At 31.8% G+C, this 19,962-nt stretch overlaps 1 protein-coding gene across 1 annotated transcript in view; it reads left to right on the top strand.

The window, feature by feature from the left end:
* LOC143202883 (uncharacterized) overlaps window positions 1–19,962 on the top strand; it is a 543,964-nt gene that overhangs the window by 395,764 nt on the left and 128,238 nt on the right. Inside the window, exon 5 of the mRNA XM_076414869.1 lies at window positions 18,995–19,136. Coding sequence (XP_076270984.1) covers window positions 18,995–19,136 — 142 coding nt within the window. The remainder of the gene's footprint in view (window positions 1–18,994; window positions 19,137–19,962) is intronic.

Genomic DNA, 19,962 nt, shown 5'->3' with positions numbered 1-19,962 from the left:
TTAATCTTATTTACTCTGTTGCGAAGATGTTTTGATAACAATACCTCTCAGGGCTTTGTTCTGAAAAATTTGTATTTTATTAATGTAACTCTTTGCAGAACATCCCCATAATTGAACTCCGTATGTCCATATAGGTTTCAATATTTGCTTATATAACATCAATTTATTATGTACTGATAATTGTGATTTTCTTCCCATTAGCCAGTACATTTTCCTATATTTCAAGTTTTGATAAATGACGATGGGTTACATAGAGACGCATTAAGTCATTGGGAAACAATGATGGATTTTGTTTATGAAGTGAGCATCAATAATATACAGTCGACATATGAAAGTTCTAAACATCCTAGTCGTTAGTACAGCTGCATATGTATAAAAAATTGGCATTTTAAATCACTGTAGCATCTGGCATGACAACGTCTTTGTTCTTCTAAACACTAGTTTTATTGACACTATTACAAATATTTTAATCGTCGTTCATTGTTCACTAGTTTAATGACGTTACGCGGTACAGTCTGCGTCCTTTACGTATCCTTATAGATCACTATAAGTCACTATAGATTTCAGTAGCTATATTCACCCAATTACCTTCCCATAAAACTTATGAATCGTATGACAGTTTCGAACTCGTATGACCTTACGAACTAAAACACGCTTGAAATATTATCATTAATATTGCTTCTACATAAGAATGACTATGTAAGTTAACAGGTTCTACTTAACCCCACAAAGCTAGATATATATTTATTTGCTACTTTTTATTCGACATTTTAGAGTGTATAGACTGATTTATTATCCGATAAGGAAATAAAGGGCAATATTTTAAATTTTAGTACGACACAAATTACATGTGTAGCCGCAGGTTTTCTCCTTTCTTACCTAGAACGAGATGAAACAAAGAGATGAAGAGAAAAATAAATGTATTTGAATTTTCTTGTCAATTACCACAAAATATAAAGAATATCGAAGGGAAAATGCGACGGTCACCAAATATGAATACCGAATTAATTTCAAATATAATAATAAAAATAATAATGAAATAATTTTAGTATGATTAATATTTAAAACGCTTAAATCTTTAAAACTACGCAACGGATTTTGATGCGGTTTTTTTCAATAGATAGAGTGATTCAAGAGGAAGGTTTGTATGTATAATAAATGCATAATATACTAAGGCAACATTGCTAATTTTAGAGGTTTCTAACGTGATGTCGTAAATTAACCTATTTTTTTAAGCTTATTTAGCAATTAGCAAAAACGCTGCCTAACCCTACGAGTTAGATCAAATTAATGTACTACAGTATTGTACGCCATAAAAAGGTCTACAAAAAAGTCCGCGATGGTATATGTTTATCTTTTAGGGATAACCCACATTAACCATTTTTATTGTTTACTTTTTACGTGAGAAAATGGCTTATTTACGAAGCTATTTTAAGCAATACGGCATTAATCCTTATCGAATTAAGTACCTTAAATACAGTGTGCAATTAATATAGATCAATATGGTTCCTTACAGCATGTAAATTAAACAAATATTTTCGGAGATATTACAAATTTAAAATTTGCGTTTAAAAATGTGTAATGTAATAAAAATTGTATGAATTTAGATATTCCAAAGATAGCAGGAAATCTTCATAGTAATTATAGGGGAAGAGGAATTGTTTTACTCCAAATTTAATGCGTGCAGGCCAAGGGCAGTAATGAATGAACCAAAAATACTGGATCGATTTTAATCATGTTTTCATTGAGTGACATAGGCATATATATTTTATGCCCGTGCAAAGTCGGAGCGGGCCGCTATGTTTTTATATACAACGTTCATATTTTTTCTGTAGTGTATTTAATTTAGTATCAGCATTGCACCCGTGCGAAGCCGGGGCGGGTCGCTAGTTATATATAAATGGAGCAATGCAAAATTTTCATCGTTGTCCTTTGCAATCTCGCTAATCCATCAAAGCAAGCAAGTCTGAATTATTATCTTCCTCAATTATTATGTGGTGTGTTCTTATATCCTATAAGTTTGGTATCAAATCAAGTCAAGATATTGTTTTATTCACTAACAAGGAAAATGTATCCACAAATTTGTTAGGTTAGAAGGTTTCGAAACAAGCTGTAATTAAACATATGTTGTATAACTTCAGTTAAAATTGGAGACCCTCTCCTTTACCATTAACTGACTTTACCCTTAAAAGGATCTGTGAATAAAGAATCAATTTTATTTATTTAAAATCAAACTGGTATTTCCTTAACCGAATGAATAACAGAAACGTGTTTTCTACATTACTGAAAAAAACAATTTAAAAAAATTTAATTTACGCAATCACGCTCAATTATATAAAGTTTTATGTTCAATTACATAAAGATAGGAAAAAGTTGCTAAAGATTGACAATATTTTTTCAAATATGTTTTAAATAAACAATTTTTCATTTATAAAAGACGTTACGAATTAATTGTAATACACAATATATAAAATACAACGGTATTAACATTAAGACAGAAATAGAACTAGGTCGTCGCGAAATAATAATAACACCGCTAGTAAAACTGAAACTAGTTTATTTCACGTAAACTAAACATTGCACAACAGTTGAAAAAGAAATAAGCACGATTCTGCCATAACAACAAACTCATAGATAAGAAAAGTTGGAAGCGCATAAATCAACTTTGGAGAACTCTAACTGGAAGTGTAACTATCAAAAGCGCCCCCGGGTGAATCTAGTATATTTTGATTTTCAGCTCAGATACAGAACATGAAAAATAAACCGACCTCTACAGAGGTTCGAGCTTAATTATGTTCCGAAGCAGAGACCGAATCTGTCGACTTCCGATTGCGAAAATTAGTATTGTTTTTGTAATCAGTTCTTGATTGTAATTTGTTAAAAAAAATTATGTTGAATAAATAGATATAAAAAACAAAATAGATTAAATTAAGTATATTAACACACATCACTACATAGTATAAAACAAAGTCGCCTTTTCTGTCCCTATATCCCTATGTGCGCTTAAATCTTTAAAACTACGCAACGGATTTTGATACGGTTTTTTTCAATAGATAGAGTGATTCAAGAGGAAGGCTTATATGTATAATACATGCATAATATGCTAAGGCAACATTGCTAATTTTAGAGGTTTCTAACGTGATGTCGTAAATTAACCTATTTTTTTAAGCTTATTTAGCAATTAGCAAAAACGCTGCCTAACCCTACGAGTTAGATCAAATTAATGTACTACAGTATTGTACACCATAAAAAGGTCTACAAAAAAGTCCGCTATGGTATATGTTTATCTTTTAGGGATAACCCACATTAACCATTTTTATTGTTTACTTTTTACGTGGGAAAATGGCTTATTTACGAAACTATTTTAAGCAATACGGCATTAATCCTTATCGAATTAAGTACCTTAAATACAGTGTGCAATTAATATAGATCAATATGGTTCCTTACAGCATGTAAATTAAACAAATATTTTCGGAGATATTACAAATTTAAAATTTGCGTTTAAAAATGTGTAATGTAATAAAAATTGTATGAATTTAGATATTCCAAAGATAGCAGGAAATCTTCATAGTAATTATAGGGGAAGAGGAATTATTTTACTCCAAATTTAATGCGTGCAGGCCAAGGGCAGTAATGAATGAACCAAAAATACTGGATCGATTTTAATCATGTTTTCATTGAGTGATATAGGCATATATATTTTATGCCCGTGCAAAGTCGGAGCGGGCCGCTATGTTTTTATATACAACGTTCATATTTTTTCTGTAGTGTATTTAATTTAGTATCAGCATTGCACCCGTGCGAAGCCGGGGCGGGTCGCTAGTTAATGAATAAAAACAAAATGAAAACATTGGTGATGTTTGATGAGGTTTTTTTTAAGTGATTTTCAGTAAGTGATCTGCTGTACAACTTATTTTAAAGTCTATCCTAACTTATTCTAAGGATTATACTAACTTATTCTAGAGATTAATAAATCTCACTCTATATATCTATTAATCAGCTCGTATGATAGTTTACGTTTGAGCCTACGCACTACACTGTCATCGCGCACATTTAACAGTTTGGCGAGTGCATTGGGATAGTCTTTCACAGTACTTAGCACACACAATACTTCGAATCACACTTCTTATGGGTCCTAAGAGGATTTCGCGCTGAATTAGTTTGTTGGAGAAGTAATATGGGGCATCGATGATGACTCCCAACACTTTATTCTGGAACCTCTGGAGGATAGCTATGATAATTTTGCTAGTTGTAACGCACAGTTCAATACCGTAGGTCCAAATGGGCCTAAGTATTGACTTATACAGCAAGACCTTGTTAGCTAATGATGATTTAGATTTACACCCTATCAGCCAATACATTTGGTTTAGTTTAAGCCCAAGCTGTTTGCGTTTTATCACTATATGTTTTCTCCACGTCAAACCTCGGTCAAAATACATTCCCAGATATTTGACGTTGTCTGCTTGCGGAAGTTCATAATTATTCAATTTTACTGAGGGACTCACTAAGTCCTCCAAAATGTGAATGTGACATGAGAAGATATTGTCTCAATTGCTTTGATACGCCACGTTTTCAACCACAATTCGACTTTGTTAAGGTGAAGTTGAAGGTTTCTTGTGGCTGATATTAGATACTCGTGTGATGATAAAACCGCTATATTGTCAGCATATGTTGCAACAGTAGTGTTTCTGGAGGTTGGTAGGTCAGCTGTATACAATAGATATAACAATGGGCCAAGAACACTGCCCTGCGGAACACCCGAATATATTGGGTGTAGGTCAGTGTATTCGTCACGCTGTCTGAGGTATAAGTTCAGCAGTTGAAAGTGCGTATGGGGCAAAAGCTTTTTCAGTTTAACATGCAGTTCAATGTGCCACACTTTCTCGATAGCCTGAGATATATCGATAAATGCAGTGGAGCAATATTTTTTATCGTTTAAGTTTTTTTTTATTTGGTTGACTAATTAATTTATTTGTTCTGTTGTTCCGTGTTTATTACGGAAGCCAAATTGATGGTCTGGTATAATATTTCTCTCTTCTGCGATTATTTTGAGTCCCTTATTGTATAGTTTTTCAAAAACTTTAGAGATCACAGGTAAAAGGTTTATAGAGCGATAAGACGAGATGTCTTCTAATTTTTTCCACCATTTAACAATCATAATGATTTGAGCCACTTTCCAAGGGCTAGGAAAGTAATTAAGTCTTAGTAATGCATTAAATATGAATGTTATTAATTTGATGAACTTTCCTGAAAGCTCTTTTAAGATTCTTCCAGTAATTAAGTCAAAACAAGGAGTTTTTTAGCATTGATTTTTGTTTTACTTCCTTAATAGTAAATTTCTCATGTGGAAGATCCATTTGAAACGGAGTGTTATGAAACTCAACTATGTTATTTTCTTCTGCTGCGAATATTTCAGACGGGTACGGATTAAATACTGTTTTTAAGTGTTTAGAAAAACTTCCGCTATATCTTTATCATTCCTAGCCCACGTATTGTTGTCAATTTTAATGGGTGTATTATGTTGTTGAGGTTCTTTAATCTCTTTTGCTACTTTCTAGAGAGAATATTCCATTGCGTTAGTTGGCTTTAAGTCTTCTGAATAATTTTGAAGTCCTTGATTTTGTTTGTTATTTATTAGCTCTTTCAGCTCATTTGTTGCTGAATTTTCTCTTGTTTTCTTCTGTTCTGATTTGTTACCAGGTTTTTCGCAGTTTTCTCTTTTCAGCAATATTTTGTTTAATTGTAGATGATATATAACTAAACTTTTGATATGTCATGCTATTAAGAGTTCCATACCATGCGGCCTCTTTTATAGTTTTTGTTATATTCTTTGCTGCTATTTCTGTATCTTTTTCTATTTTGAGGAGTATTTAGGGACATTAAACTCTCTAATTTCATATATAAATATAAGATGTAAAAGTAAACCTAACTGGAATTTGAGACTTTGAAAAACACTAAATTAATGATTGACCAGCACCAGTCTGGACTATGCAACCATCTATGATATTTATAACTTACTTATAAAACAGATAACAATATCATTAATAAACAATCATCTTTAAATAAATCATATTATAATATTATCCTTCATTAAGGTATGTGAATTATTAACGAAATTATTTTCTATAAAAGTGAGGAAGAAGTAATTTTTATTTTGCTTAATAGATGGCTTTAAGGCTTACAAATACATAAATTTATCAAAATAGAATTTGTTTCATATTTACAGCATAAATATTTTCTTTTCTTTTTTCGATTTTTGTTTATTATTTTGGGTTTTTATCATATTATCTCAAAAGTAATTAATTACATTAGTTCTCTATCAATAGGGTTATTTAGAATCTTTATACAATATTAAACTAAACGTATTGAGGAGTATTTAGGGACATTAAACTCTCTAATTTCATATATAAATATAAGATGTAAAAGTAAACCTAACTGGAATTTGAGACTTTGAAAAACACTAAATTAAGGATTGACCAGCACCAGTCTGGACTATGCAACCATCTATGATATTTGTAACTTACTTATAAAACAGATCCACTCTCTTCTAGCTGGACTATAGGATTATCATCCTAATGACAATAACATTAATAAACAATGATCTTTAAATAAATCATATTATAATATTATCCTTCATTAAGGTGGGTTAATTATATAAATTCACGTTACTATACATTTCGTTTCCTCTTAATTTCGATATAAATTGCGTAAATTAAGTCACGGCTAACGAAACCTTCCCCGCTGGGTCCAATTTTCATACAACAAAAATGTCCAGAATGACCCTCGCTACATCAAGTAACAAATGAACCTTTCAACATTTTAAACAAATGATTTCGCCATCTTCGCTGAATAAGCAACATTTTTTCCTCGTCCTTTAATTAAGAGCGAATTAAACAATTTGCCCCTCGTTATGAAATCTTGTTAAGTATTATTTTGGGTTTTGGATGTTATCATTGTGATCTTGTACTAATTAATTACGTTTTAATTATGCGATAGTTCTATGTTTAATCAGACCGTTAATAAGATTATTAAGAATCATTATATGGTATTAAATTGGAAGTATCTATAATAGGATTATGAATTAATTTCGATGTATTCACAATGGATGGTGTTATTTGTGCTATCGTAAAATTTAGGTAGCTATAGGTTTTTCTAATAATGGCGAAAAGGCAACGAAACAAATTTTATGTGAGCCTGCTTGATGGACGCAGTAGTCAAGGCGACAGGAAGGTCATCCTTCTGTTGCGATAATCACAGGATCGAATCCTGCTGAGGCATGGTCGTATATTTATGTTTGTGGTTATTTATAATTGTAATTGTTCAAAAGGAAAAAGTACAAAATACACAAGAAAATGATCCCAGTTACGCCAGTAACCAGGCCGGGTAAGACCGAATGTCTTCTGCGATGGTTTCTAAGTTGATCACTCGCCAGTCGATAAGTCTAATGCCGAGGACCATGGTTCGGAGCCCACGTTAAGCAGTCCAGATATACTCTGATTGATAAAAAGAAGACTTTAAAATATAACAAAAAAAAGTATGTGAATGATTAACGAAATTATTTTCTATAAAAGTGAGGAAGAAGTAATTTTTATTTTGCTTAATAGATGGCTTTAAGGCTTACAAATAAATACATTTATCAAAATAGAATTTGTGTCATATTTACAGCATAAATATTTTCTTTTCTTTTTTCGATTTTTGTTTATTATTTTGGATTTTTGATCAATTTAATATATACAATATTAAAGTAAACGTATTTATAATATGTAAAATTTCTGTATGTAACTTGCGCTATCATGACACTTTTGCAGCTACAAAGCATTTCGACAATAAACTATAAGTGAATTATAAATTTAACTGTTTTCTATAGGGTTACTGAAAAAGTCATTTTAATTTTTCCTAATATATGACATTTCTCTACTAATGTGTGAAAAACACCAGTCCATAAAACATTCTAGATTAAAAATAAAGATTCATATTCATAAATGTTCATCATCATACATTTTTTATGCCTTCCGAAAAAGGAAAATATCAACACAAGCTCTTCACAAATTATGTGGTGTTTATGTAAATGATTGCTTAAGTGAGCGCCAGTAGAATAATGGCTTTTTTCCTTTTTGGCAATTCATAATAATATAGAGTAATTCTAAAATATCATATTGTAGAGTGAAGTAAAACCTTTGCGCAAAAATTGTTCAGAATATACATGACCATTTGGGTGAGATTGTATGTGGAGAGAAATAATTAGTGATTGAATGGTGAATACAGCAACGAAGGAAACAAAACTAAAGGTATATAGATAAATATGCCCTCTAATGCCGATTAACTTGTTGGGAATCTATGGTGGGAATCTATGGAATGTGCTATGGTATGATGTATTGTTCTTTAAGAGCTGGTTTTCAAACCAAAGTAAGAATATGTGCTTGGCATGACTGACCCCATGGCAGTGGATTTGGACGATGACTCTGCTCAAGAAATAAAACCATTCCTGTTTTTCTAGCACGCAGAATTATATATCTGCAATGAATCATTAAATAAATATTATGATTGACAAAACCTAATCTAATGTTATTCAAACTTCTCTTATTTTCAAAATTCTTACCTTTTCCCACCAACTTTTATTATCTTTATATTCTTTTTATTAACGTCTTACCAAGGGTGACCTATGTTTCATGTTGCATAGGTATTCTATTTTGAAATATTTATATCTGTACACATTGAATATCAAACAAATGCTTTTACAGAGTGTAATATTTTAACGTAATGTCTGGAAGTTCTATTAGTCTTCTTCGTGGGTTGAATTTACACTATTCAAACCCTATGTTACCAACAGTGTATGAAGGAAAGACTTATATCCTTCAAAGAGACTTATATTCTATTAAGTTTTCTATGGATACTTGCTAGAGTAACAGTTATCTCTGAAATAATTGTATTAAATTATATTTATATTGAAAAAACTACTGACTGTTTTTATACATTCCTTTGTTCTTTGTGTGTTTGCCGATCTATAACCTATAATTATTATCACTAGTGTTTTAAAGAATTTTGCAGACATTTCATATATGGGCGACCTTTGTAATATGATTTGGTTCCATATTCGGACTCATCATACAGAATTGTCTCCTTTTAACTAGAGTAAAACCATAGAGAATACATTGTCTGATTGATGACGTAAGTTCACTGCTATATTAGATAGACTACATAAAATGTCCAAACAAACACTTATTGACTAACTAGTACTAAGTATCAAAGAACTGGTTTTGGGTCTAATCTGGACAGCTTCTTGCAATTTAAAGAAAATTATCGAATAGAATAGTAGAATAGATTTTTCACTGTCATGACGACACTCGTCCACAAACATCTTTGATGACCCATTAAAATGTGTAAGATCTTTGTTGGGAAGTTATGATGCAATTATAATATATTCCAGACCCTCCATCTGACATGAAATCGAAGTAAGCCCTGTTATTAATACCTGATGAATATAAACACAAAAAAAATAATGAAAAACAACTTAAAAGCTTTAACGATTTAAATTATGTATTTAATCTCGATTTATTAAAAATTCTTTGTCGAAAGAAAATGTACAAAATGTAAATTAACCGAACCCAGGCCCGTTGAAAATTATTTGAATATGGGAAATTCGCCGGCCAGTGTCATATACCAAACAATTTATATTAAAATTTCAATCGAAATTAACGCCACTCATATTAAAGCGTGGTATTGGATTGAAATTGTTTTGATTCATTAATGAAAATTCTCGATAAATGATATGGCCTATAAATTATATTATTTTACGTTGGACAAGTGAATTATAGACTGAGAATAAATCAATAACAGACCGTAATTGTATTAAATAATTTACTACGAATTTGTGTTGCTAGTATTACTAAAAAATAAAGTGATGTTTAATGACGCACTGCCTGGTAATCAAAAATCAAGTCAAACATCCAATTTTCCAATCTGAGTCTCTTTATTCATTAATTATACTTGAACACAAATGTATACTCAATAATATTGTTTTAATAAGCTAATGTTGGGTATAAAAAATAAACTTATTCTATTAGTATCAACAATGGTGAAGAACCTAGGTAGTTTTTTTTAAAAGTGAATAAAGTAGTTTTAAACAACCAAATCCACTGAAATAATTTAGGAAGGATCAGGAAAAGTGCTACTCAGAGAGTGCTAGGTTTGCACTATATTATAATTGCATCAAAACTTCCCAATAATACTCTCACGCGTTTTAATGAGTCATTGAAGAAATTTGCGGTCGAGCATTGTCATGACAGAAAACCTATTCTATTATTCTATTTGGACAATGTTCTTAAAATTGACGATATCTGAGCAGATTAGACTGAAAATGAGTTCTTTAATAGTCAGTACTGGTTAATGAAATATACTCCCAACTTGTCCCAAGACGAAGATCGGTACATCATAAAGCCTATTTGTGTATATATGGTTTTTTCAATTTTAGCTCCCAAATACTCCTACAGATGTGATATGTTTTTCATTGATCACAGATTAGGATCGACTTTTTCACTAAAATATCATTTAAAATGTCCGTATTTTATAAATACTGAAAATATGAACGCAATATAACAGCTTAAAATATAAATCCGCCAGAATTTCATTATTTTACCTTTTAATGGTTTCATTCATTGTTCTCATTTTAGTCTTATTCTCACATACTTTAGCATGCTCTCTGAGAAAGCGGTTAAAGCATTTTAAATGGTAAGATATCGATACGTCGTATAAATTCATAAAAAAACACAAATTCAGATACTAACGAAAAAAAAAAGTTTTATACATTTTCGGTGGGTACGCTTTTGTTGGTGTCATTTAATTAATACAATATTTGAAAATAACATAAATATGTGTCGTAAATAGTGTAATAAAACTGGGAGACCATCTTGGACCCCGATATTTTCAAGAATTTAATTACCTTTTTGGTCGATCATAGCGAAATTTATCTTTAACACTACAAAGAACGTAAAGAAGCAAACAATTCGGGTATTTACTTAAACTTACTTTCGGACGGACACTCATGATCATAAGCACCGCACAATTTTCAATGAACACTCATTTTTCCTTTTCACACATAAAAAGCAAAATATGACTATAATGAACACCTGAAGCCAATACATTAAATCAAATTATGTTAAAATGTGAGTTCTAAAACTACAGTATTCAGGAGACCTACGAAACGCACTATAGTTTGGCTTCATTGAACAAATATCACTAGAAATACACGACATTATAGTAATTTATTAAGTAAACCGAATATTAATTTTGCCCAACGTTATTTTAGAATGCACTAACAAGATTTAATTATGATACAAACTAAAATATTATGCCAGATATCAAAGTAACAAGTTAAAAATTGTTGCGGCCAAAACATCATAACATATACTGTAAAATATATATTTTTAGTGTTGTTCTATCTTATCTAAGCCCATTTAAAGCTCAGGATAAATAGTCTACGTAATTTTAAAACAAAATAATTTAAAAACCAGCTCCAATAATAATAATAATAGATGTAGAATATATTAAAAACCACTAAGTCTTTGAAACCATATATTTCATGTTACATTATCAAAGAACAAAACAATTAAGTGGTTCGTGTTTTCTTATCATTGCTGCCTGTTCATTAATTAAAAATTGATGTTAATTTTATATAGAGCCGGCCATTTTCGCAGTGGAAATTCCTCTTGAGATGTTCTCGATTGTTGGGGTTCCCAAGCAAGGGACGAACTTATACAAATAACAATAAGTGTTTTTCCAGTTAAGTGAAATGGACTGGAAAACGTTCAGCCCAAAGATATATATCAAGCCCCTTTTTTGTACTAATGGGGTATAAGTTTTAGAATCTCAACTTTTAATTTATCGTATTGAAGGATAATTAAATTGAATAACTCCCGAAATTGCCACTCTTCTTAATTTCTTTTGATTATAATAAGAAAGAGTTATAAATTTAAAAAAGAATAGATTAAAATATCCAGTTTACAAGAAAGTTTTCTCTTGTTCAACTACTTGTTAAACTTCGCGCGTTGATAAAATATTACTTTTTGTAGGGAAAAAATACAGCTGTAGAAAAATCCACAAAATGATTTTCAATGACCGTAAATTGAAATTGAATGAAATAGCAGATACTCTAAAGATATCAACTGAACGTGTACATCATATCAGTCACGAATATTTGGGTATGAGAAAGCTCTGTGAAAAGTGGTTGCCGAGCGAGCTCACTTTTGACCAAAAACAACGACGAGTTGATGATTCGGAGCAGTGTTTGAAGATGATCAAGCATAATAAACGTTAGTTTTAGCATCGATATGTGACAATAAATGAAACATGGCTCCATCATTTCACTCCGAAGTCCAATCGACAGTCATCCGAGTGGACTGCATACGATGAACACGCTGCAAAGCGTGGGAAAACGCAACAGTCGGCCGGCAAGTTTATGGCGTCTGCATATTGGGGTGCGCATGAAATAATTTTCATTGACTACCTCGAAAAAGGAAGGACCATCAACAGCGACTATTACATAACGTTATTGGACCGTTTGAAGGACGGAATCGCCGAAAAACGGCCGCATTTCAAGAAAAAGAACATGCTGCTTTACCAAGACAATGCACCGTATCAAAAATCCATGAATTGGGCTTCGAATTGCTTCCTCAGCCACCGTAATCTCCAGATCTGACCCCCAGCGGCTATTTCCTATTCTCAGATCTCAAAAGAATGCTCGCTGGGAAAAAATTTTCGTCGACTGAAGAGGTGATCACCGAAACTGAGGCCTATTTTGAAGCAGAGGACAAATCGTACTACAAAAATGGTATCGAAGTGTTGGGGGGTCGCTATAATCAGTTTATCATCCTTGAAGGGAATTATATTGAATAAAAAAAACTAATTTTGCCACAAAATGTGTTTTACTGTGGTAGGCCGAGGATTTTTCAATTAACCTGTTAATTAGCTGTCACTGGAAACAGTTTATTTCAAGTTTAGTCATGTATCGTTGAAAGCATAGCTACAATTACTTTAACAATTCGACATTGAACATCAGTTCTGTTCACGGAAAAAGTTACTAACTATTATTAACGCCTCTTTTAAGCTGTAGCTAATGATTAAATATTACATATACACATTTTCAAGGCAATCGCACCTATATATTTTTAATTATCTCATCTCCCAGCGAAAAATAATTCAATTTTGGACTACATCCCAACCTATGATTAATTATTTAGTACATCTCCAAAAAAATATACACGTGAAGCAATAAACCGACTCTGTCCAATAACGCTCTAAAATAAATAACACGAAATAATTGGATATAAAATAAAATTTAAGCAGAAATTCCACGCCATATAAAAAACACATAATTCTTTGAACAAACACTGTACCAGCTCAAACGATCATAAACAATTATTTACTGATGCGAAACGTTTTCAGAACCAAGCGCGTGACAAAGTAGAGAGATATTGGATTAAAGGGATTTCTCTTCTGAAGTGATACAGAGCCTCCTGAAAACAGTTTTTCTTTTCAGGTTTCAATTAACGCGTGGACGTTAATACTGTTATATATATTTTTGGGTATATTGTAAGCGCTTAGACTGTTAATAATACATTTAGAAAGTTTTAATATAATTTTGTTCAGATCACTCTACTTAACTTTTGGACTTTGACGCACTGCTTTACGGAAAGTTTAATGAACTTTGAGAAATGTTGCACTAGCGATCAACAATGTTTCACGGCAAAAAGAAACGCCACCAGAATATGAAAAAAATGCTGTTTTATCAAGTGCAAATTAATGTTTTTTTTTTCAATTCTCCCTTTTTCAAGGTAGTCAATGAAAATTATTTCATGCGCATCCCAAAATACAGACGCCGTAACTTTACCAGCCGACTGTTACGATTTGCCACGCTTTGTATCGTATTCAGTCCACTAGGATGACTGTCGATTGGACTTTGGAGTGAAATGATGGAGCCATGATTCATCCGTTGTCACATATCGACGCAAAAACTCGGATTTATTACGCTTGATCATATTCAAACACTGCTCCGAATCATCAACTCGTCGTTGTTTTTGGTCGAAAGTGAGCTTGCGCGGCACCCACTTTGTACAGAGCTTTCTCATATCCAAATATTCGTGAATGATATGATGTACACGTTCAGTTGATATCTTTAGAGTGCCTGCGATTATATTCAGTCTGAATTTACGGCCATTCAAAATCATTTTGTGGATTTTATTAAATATTTTCGTGGGTAACAACCTCTTTTGGGCGTTCACTGCGTTCACCGTCTTCGGTGCTCATTTCACCACGTCTGAACTTAGCATACCAATCGTTGATGGTTGATTTTCCTGGGGCAGTATCCGGAAACTGGGCATCAAGCCAAGTTTTTGCTCCAACTGTATTTTTTTCCCTTCAAAAAGCAATATTTTAACAACACGCGAAATTCCTTTTTATAATCTTTTTTCACAATAACAAAAATTTTTTCACTCAAAATTATATAATTCGCAAATACACACACAAATTCAAATCCGACAGCTGTGAAATTTATACACGCATCTTTTGAGCATCAGTGCTATCTAAAAAACATATGGATTTAATTCTAGTAGCTATGGGTCAGGCCGGTTACTTTTCAATATAATAATATATAATTATATGATCTCAAAATTGACCTAAATATACCATCTAACCATTACCTTTACAAACAATAATTCGTGCTCCATAACATTTCTTACTGAAATGACAGCTAGGAATATCGAAAATTGGAGCATGCTCAAAGAGTTAGCCGCTATTAGGTCTGGTGAAGTTTGAGGTATGCTTCAATAGATAGCTCTAAATATTAAACTTCATGTGCAGTCTCTACAGTAATGAACCAAAAAATAAAACCTTATTAGTAATTATATCTATTAAAAATTCATTAATTTATTTACTAAATATAAAGTTGTTATGTCAAGTACTAAATCCAAACCAGTCATGCGTAAAATATGGTTAATTTGGCATAGAAACTCTCGTAATTATCATTAAGAGCAACTTATTGGGAATGAAATAACATTGAATGAAGGAAATATTACTGTTCGCCGCTGCTGTTCGATGTCTGCTTTTCGAAACTTCAGCCCGATAATTGGATTTTGCCCAGTTTTATTTAAATGCTTAATAGCTTGCAAACTCGTTAAATAGTATAGTGATTGCAATTTTCATTCAGACTAAATGACTTGTTATAATTTCTGCGCTTCGTACAGTAAATTTCCTAGGGTAATTTCCCATCGAAAACTATCCATAATATATTTATTATTTACTAAGTGGATCATAATTATAAATATTATTTATAATTAAAAAGAAATAATAATTCAAAGTATCGCCTATTGATTTCTATAACATAACATTTTCTGAAAACTGTGGATATCCAAATAATAAATTTATTAAATGAGATTAAAAAAATAACAACATAAATTATATGATTATATTGTTAAAAAGCCATGGTTCTGTCAGTTTGACCGAATTATCTACGCTTTCTATATATAAAATATCTCACTTTTCTTATTATAATATTTACGTATTTATTATATCGTCCTTTATTAATTATTGCCTTAATATATTATTCCCATTTGCTTTCTTCTAATCATTTAAAGGAGTGTTTTAATATATGTTATGCAATTATTAATATTAATCTAAACCAGGACAAATATTTACTTTTTTTTAAATTTCTTTAAATGTAAATTTCTAAAATAAATGTTACAAAGAAACAACTCACTTAATAGAACAATTCAAAAAGTCCCCGGCCTACTATAGTAAACCACATTCTTTTGCGAAAATTATTTTTTTATTCAACATAATTCCCTTCAAGGGTGATATATATAGCGACCATTCAAATTTCCGATACTATTTTTGTAGTACGATTTGTCCTTTGCTTCAAAATAGATCTCAGTTTTGGCGATCATCTCTTCAGTCGACGAAAATTTCTTCCCAGCGAGCATTCCTTTAAGATCTGAGAACAGGAAATAATCGCTGGGGGCCAGATCTGGAGAATACGGTGGATGAGGAAGCAATTCGAAGGCCAATTCATGGATTTTTGCCATCGTTTTCACTGACTTGTGACACGGTGCATTGTCTTGGTGAAGTACAAGTTGGGTTGATATCTGTAGAGTGTCTGCTATTTCATTCAGTTTCAATTTACGGTCATTTAAAATCATTTTGTGGATATTTTAAATGTGTTCTTCGGTAACAACCTCTTTTGGGCGTCCACTGCGTTCACCGTCTTCGGTGCTCATGTCACCACGTCTAATCTTAGCATACCAATGCTTGATGATTGATTTTCCTGGGACAATCTCCGGAAACTCGGCATCAAGTCAAGTTTAACTCAACTGTATTTTTTCCCTTCAAAAAGCAATATTTTATCAACACGCGAAATTCCGTTTTATCAATTTTCTTCACACTAACAAAAATTGCTTCACTCAAAATGCCATAATTCTGTCAAATTTATACACGCATCCTTCGAGGGTAAGGGTTAAGTAAAAAACATATGGATTTAATTCTAGTAGCGCCATCTATGTGTCATGCCGGGAACTTTTCAATTGACCTGTTATTTCTATATTCAATTTCGTTGCTGAATGTATACGTGTTTTCCCAACCTGGTGGATTTTTAACAGACATGTTTAACAAATACCCTAATACTCTAATCTCATTTTTGAAACGTTTTATAATGGGATTTCAAATATCCATTTTCCGGTGTAATTGTACTGATTGGTTGAAGGATTATCGAGAAGTCCGGACAAATATTGGTATTATTTATCTGGAATTAGGTCTCTAGAATGAGTTTTTTTAATGAAAAATGGAGTTACTTTTAACTGTATATGTTTAAAATTATTTACTGTTTTAATTTATTAAATGATATTTTGATATCCTGCATGCATCTGATATAATTTACTCTCGAAAACGTATAGTGAAGCCGTTATTATTTTCAGCACACCAACAATAGTATCTTAAGCGTATTGAATATGAGCATTGAAAGAAAAACTGACGTTATAGAGACGAGAATACTATCTAGCGATTGGGATGAACCTGAGGCTCCGTATTCTCCAGACATTTCTCCCATTGACTCAATCGCTCATATCGATCAATTACAAAACAGCTTAACTGAATAACATTATCTGCCTTATGAACATATTAAAAATAGAATTATTAACCATCAGCATCTTTTATCAACTCTTTGTTTTTCTTATTTACTTTTAAAGCTAATTATATTTACGTCACCAACTTTTCGTTTCCTTTGCTTGTTACCTCGTTGCCTGTATCTTGTTTTTATAATATTTTATTTATTTTTTTAATTTTTCCTCTTTGGGCTCTATCTTCTTCAAGAGAATTTTATTTCTGTTCTTTCTTATCTTCTCTATCTATTTCTTAATTTTACCTTTTGGGTTCTTGTAATATTTTTTAATAATTATACTAGTAATTAGTCAACAAGCAGTACCCACAATTATTGCTCGATTTTCTTGTACTCTTGTTTCCAATCCATAATATTTTAACAATTCTTTAATATATGTTATTTCTTGGTCTTGAATATTCCTCGGTTCTTATTTATGTTCCTTTTAAATTATCCTTGTTATCCTGTATTTTTATTCTGTTTACTTATGCTTAGTGTTAAACTATTAGTCTATCCTTTTCTCTCGTTTTATTACTTTAGTTGGTTAGGATATTTAACTGGTATCTACTCTATTTTCTATTGTAATAATTACCTGGCTTTCTATTCCGACACAAATTTATTGTGAATGGTTGGGACAGCCCTGTAAAATGTAAGTTACGCTAATTGTAGAATTCTTTCGGTTCTATTGTTAAAGGGTATTAAAGTTTTTAATATTTATGACATGGAAAAGAATTATGACCTAATAAAAAACATAACGTTCGCAGTATATTGAACGTCTGGTAAACACAGGCAGGTAAAAAGATACCAAGAACACACGTGTTCAACAAGGATGATTCCCATCGGCTCGTTGTCGAGTGTTTGGGACAACGAGGGTTAAAGTACCGAGGCTAGACGAAACGTGTCGGATGTTAGACCTGTTAGAGGACTCTTTATGGTGCCGAACCATAAATATATCAAGAAACGCACATGTTTCATCAGCGTGAGAAGTTCCTAGTTAGAACAGTGTTTCCCACCCCGATATTCCCACCGAATCGAGGTACAGAAAGGGATTTCCTGGACCAGCTTTGTCCATCATGATCACCAAAACACTGTGCATCCATAATCGGAAGTCAATCTGACAGTAATTTGCATGAACACCGAGGAAAAGAGTATTATGGAAAATGAGAAGCATAAAACATTTGAAGAAAGAGTTGAATTGTTTGAAGAAGAAACTATTGAATTGAATGAAGAAGAAAGAATTGAATGAGTATTGAGATTGAATTGTATTATTGAAAGCATAGAATTCCTGTCTATATTAGCCAATCTATACCTTTCGCTAATAGTAAGCATATGCGATTTGAATCATAATCATTTTCTTTATTATCAATTGAACAACTCGTCTTTGGGTATTGATTTACTCAAGGGAGAGAGAAAATAAATTGTATTTAATTTACAACCTTTTTTTCTCTCCCGCATCTCAACATTTTCCTTTTTCATTCGTTTGCCGTCTCTCACTTGCTTCTCCTTTACATATTCTCAATTTCTCTTGATTTATTGTATTTTATTCACAACAGGTACACTCAACATTATTATATTCTCTTCCAGATGCGGACATCTGTTTATATAATAAAAAGCAATAATATTACATTGCACACGCACTACTTACAATACTGCATGATTAATATTAATCCAAATTAATTATATTCTTATGCTATTGTACCCAAGCAAAATAGGTAAATATATTGATGATGTTTATTATGAATTCTTTCCTTCTTCTACAAGGAATTAATATGAGTGCTAACACATCAAATAAACGATTAATGCATTGAATGATATTATACGGATAAATTATTAATCAACATATATATTTATTTACAGGATGATCGAATGTTTGCACCTGCGCCCGATGTGACAAGAAGGATGGGTTCCACAACAGCTTTATCGAAACAAGAACCTCCTGAATCACCTCCGTATTACAGATCGACTTCCGCATCAAGTTCAAACTCGGCTTCCTCAAGAGGTATTTATAAAATTATTAGATGTCTTGAAAGACTGTTATTTATCATCTAATTTGAAATATTCGTAATTTGGTGATTTCGACACTAAAAAGTTATTAGCACACGGAATATTTACAGGTTGGTTGAAAATCATTCAACCTGACATAAACCAACCAAAAAACAAACCTAACATAGCATATACAAGAAATATAAGTATTTTAAATAAAAGCCGATGATAACACGAACCTGAACCATGAACTGCAAATACATTGGTGTGGAATATATACTGACTTTTTTTTTCAAAATATAAATACGCAGATATTCGCAAACTGTATAATATCACAATATTGATTGGAAAAAACTATTTTCCGTTTTTCGTAATACATGCCTTTAAATATTACATACCAGCCAATATCACTATTAAAGACAATATCCAAATTATGTGAAAACCTTCCTTTGACAAGGATTAAACCAACTATTGAGGAAAAGCTTGGTTTCAGGAAACAACATTCCACGATTGATTAGGTTCGCAGAATCGCCGATGTTATAGAAATATCAATAGAAGAAAATAAAATTTGTTCTTCAGTATATCTGGAGGTTGCTCAAGCTTTCCATATAGTTTGGCATGAAAGTTTAAGACACAAGATTATAATGGTTCTCCAAATCATTATTCAAAAATTTTAGAGTCATATATATCTGACCGATACTGTAGAGTCAAACAAAGAGATGCATATTATAATTTGCCGAAAATACAAGCAAGTGTACCACAGAAAATCGTACTAGGACCAGTCCGTTATTTGTTATCCACTGGGATTGAGTACAGGCTCAATGAAAACATTGATGTTACAT

The sequence above is a fragment of the Rhynchophorus ferrugineus genome, unplaced genomic scaffold (assembly GCF_030347505.1).
Source record: "Rhynchophorus ferrugineus isolate W39M unplaced genomic scaffold, kcgeb_rfMv2 rfM9, whole genome shotgun sequence".
NCBI lineage: Eukaryota > Metazoa > Arthropoda > Insecta > Coleoptera > Curculionidae > Rhynchophorus > Rhynchophorus ferrugineus.
This window is presented reverse-complemented; position numbering and strand designations above follow the sequence as displayed.